We start from the raw sequence: 861 nt of genomic DNA, 5'->3' as shown, positions 1-861 counted from the left end.
AAAAAAAAAAAAAAAACTGTTAAATCGGGGCCACTCGTAATCAAGGTGACCATACTGCGTTACTGTTGAATTCCCCCGGCCGCCTGGCAGGGGGCGCCGCTGCGTCGCCTCAAACCCTGATGACCTGGATGCCAGCGGGCGGCGCGAGTCGCGGCTCGCACTCTCGCCCGGCGTAGCACTGACACGTGAAGTTATCGACCCAGGCGTCCAAGTTTTGGGTGGACGGGATGCCCACGGCCACATACTTGCCATCAGCTCGCAGGATGCTGAAGCGGGCGGCGTCCAGGTGGAGATAGACGGACGAGTTGTAGCTCTGTCGGACGCAGCGGCCACGCCCCTGACATAAGGCCCGGCTGCACAACATGGCCGCCGCCGTCACGTTGGCGAGATACGGGTTGAGCGTGGATGTCAGGTAGTCGGACAGTGACTGGCAGGAGGCCTGAAAGACATACAGAGAGACTGGAAGAGTCACAGAAAGGCACAGAGACGGACTCACTTGGTCGTTTTCGGTTAACTGAGAACACAGTATGGCAAGTTTGTGTTGTCTGGAGCATTTTCTTCGACGACAAGAGGAAGAACAGCCAACGTCACGCCATGGTTTGCCGATTCCTGGCAGGGCTCTGCGTTTGGCTGCTTGTCGCGATGGTTACCTTGTCCTTGTAGTCTCCGCTCCCGCCCCACATGACCACGCCGGCGGCCCCCAGGGCAGCCGACTCGCCCACTGTGCTCACCAGATCCGCCTGGAAAGTCAAGTCACACGGATTCATTTTTGGGATTCGGACAGTGTGGGAGAAGTGAATTGTGAGTGTTAAACTTCACGCAATGTCCCAATGCACAATACCATCCATCCATCCATTTACT

The 861-nt window shown here is 56.9% G+C and overlaps 1 protein-coding gene across 1 annotated transcript; it reads right to left on the bottom strand.

The window, feature by feature from the left end:
* Window positions 1-10: 10 nt before the first annotated feature.
* Window positions 11-832, bottom strand: LOC109509152 (hyaluronidase PH-20-like). The gene is made up of 2 exons (XM_019859047.1): window positions 651-832; window positions 11-439 (listed from the first exon to the last, which is right to left on the bottom strand). Exons 1-2 carry the CDS (start codon window positions 765-767, stop codon window positions 110-112), a joined length of 447 nt encoding a protein of 148 aa, XP_019714606.1. The 5' UTR covers window positions 768-832; the 3' UTR covers window positions 11-109.
* Between the last annotated feature and the right edge of the window lie 29 nt (window positions 833-861).

Source organism: Hippocampus comes, unplaced genomic scaffold (genome assembly GCF_001891065.2).
Source record: "Hippocampus comes isolate QL1 unplaced genomic scaffold, H_comes_QL1_v1.1 C16787262, whole genome shotgun sequence".
Taxonomy (NCBI): domain Eukaryota; kingdom Metazoa; phylum Chordata; class Actinopteri; order Syngnathiformes; family Syngnathidae; genus Hippocampus; species Hippocampus comes.
This window is presented reverse-complemented; position numbering and strand designations above follow the sequence as displayed.

Excerpts from the sequence above, each read along its gene's own strand:
- LOC109509152 (XM_019859047.1), bottom strand. The coding sequence starts at position 767 with ATGAATCCGTGTGACTTGACTTTCCAGGCGGATCTGGTGAGCACAGTG. Across the intron at positions 440-650 it reads GCGGAGACTACAAGGACAAG|GCCTCCTGCCAGTCACTGTC; the intron begins GTAACCATCGCG and ends TATGTCTTTCAG.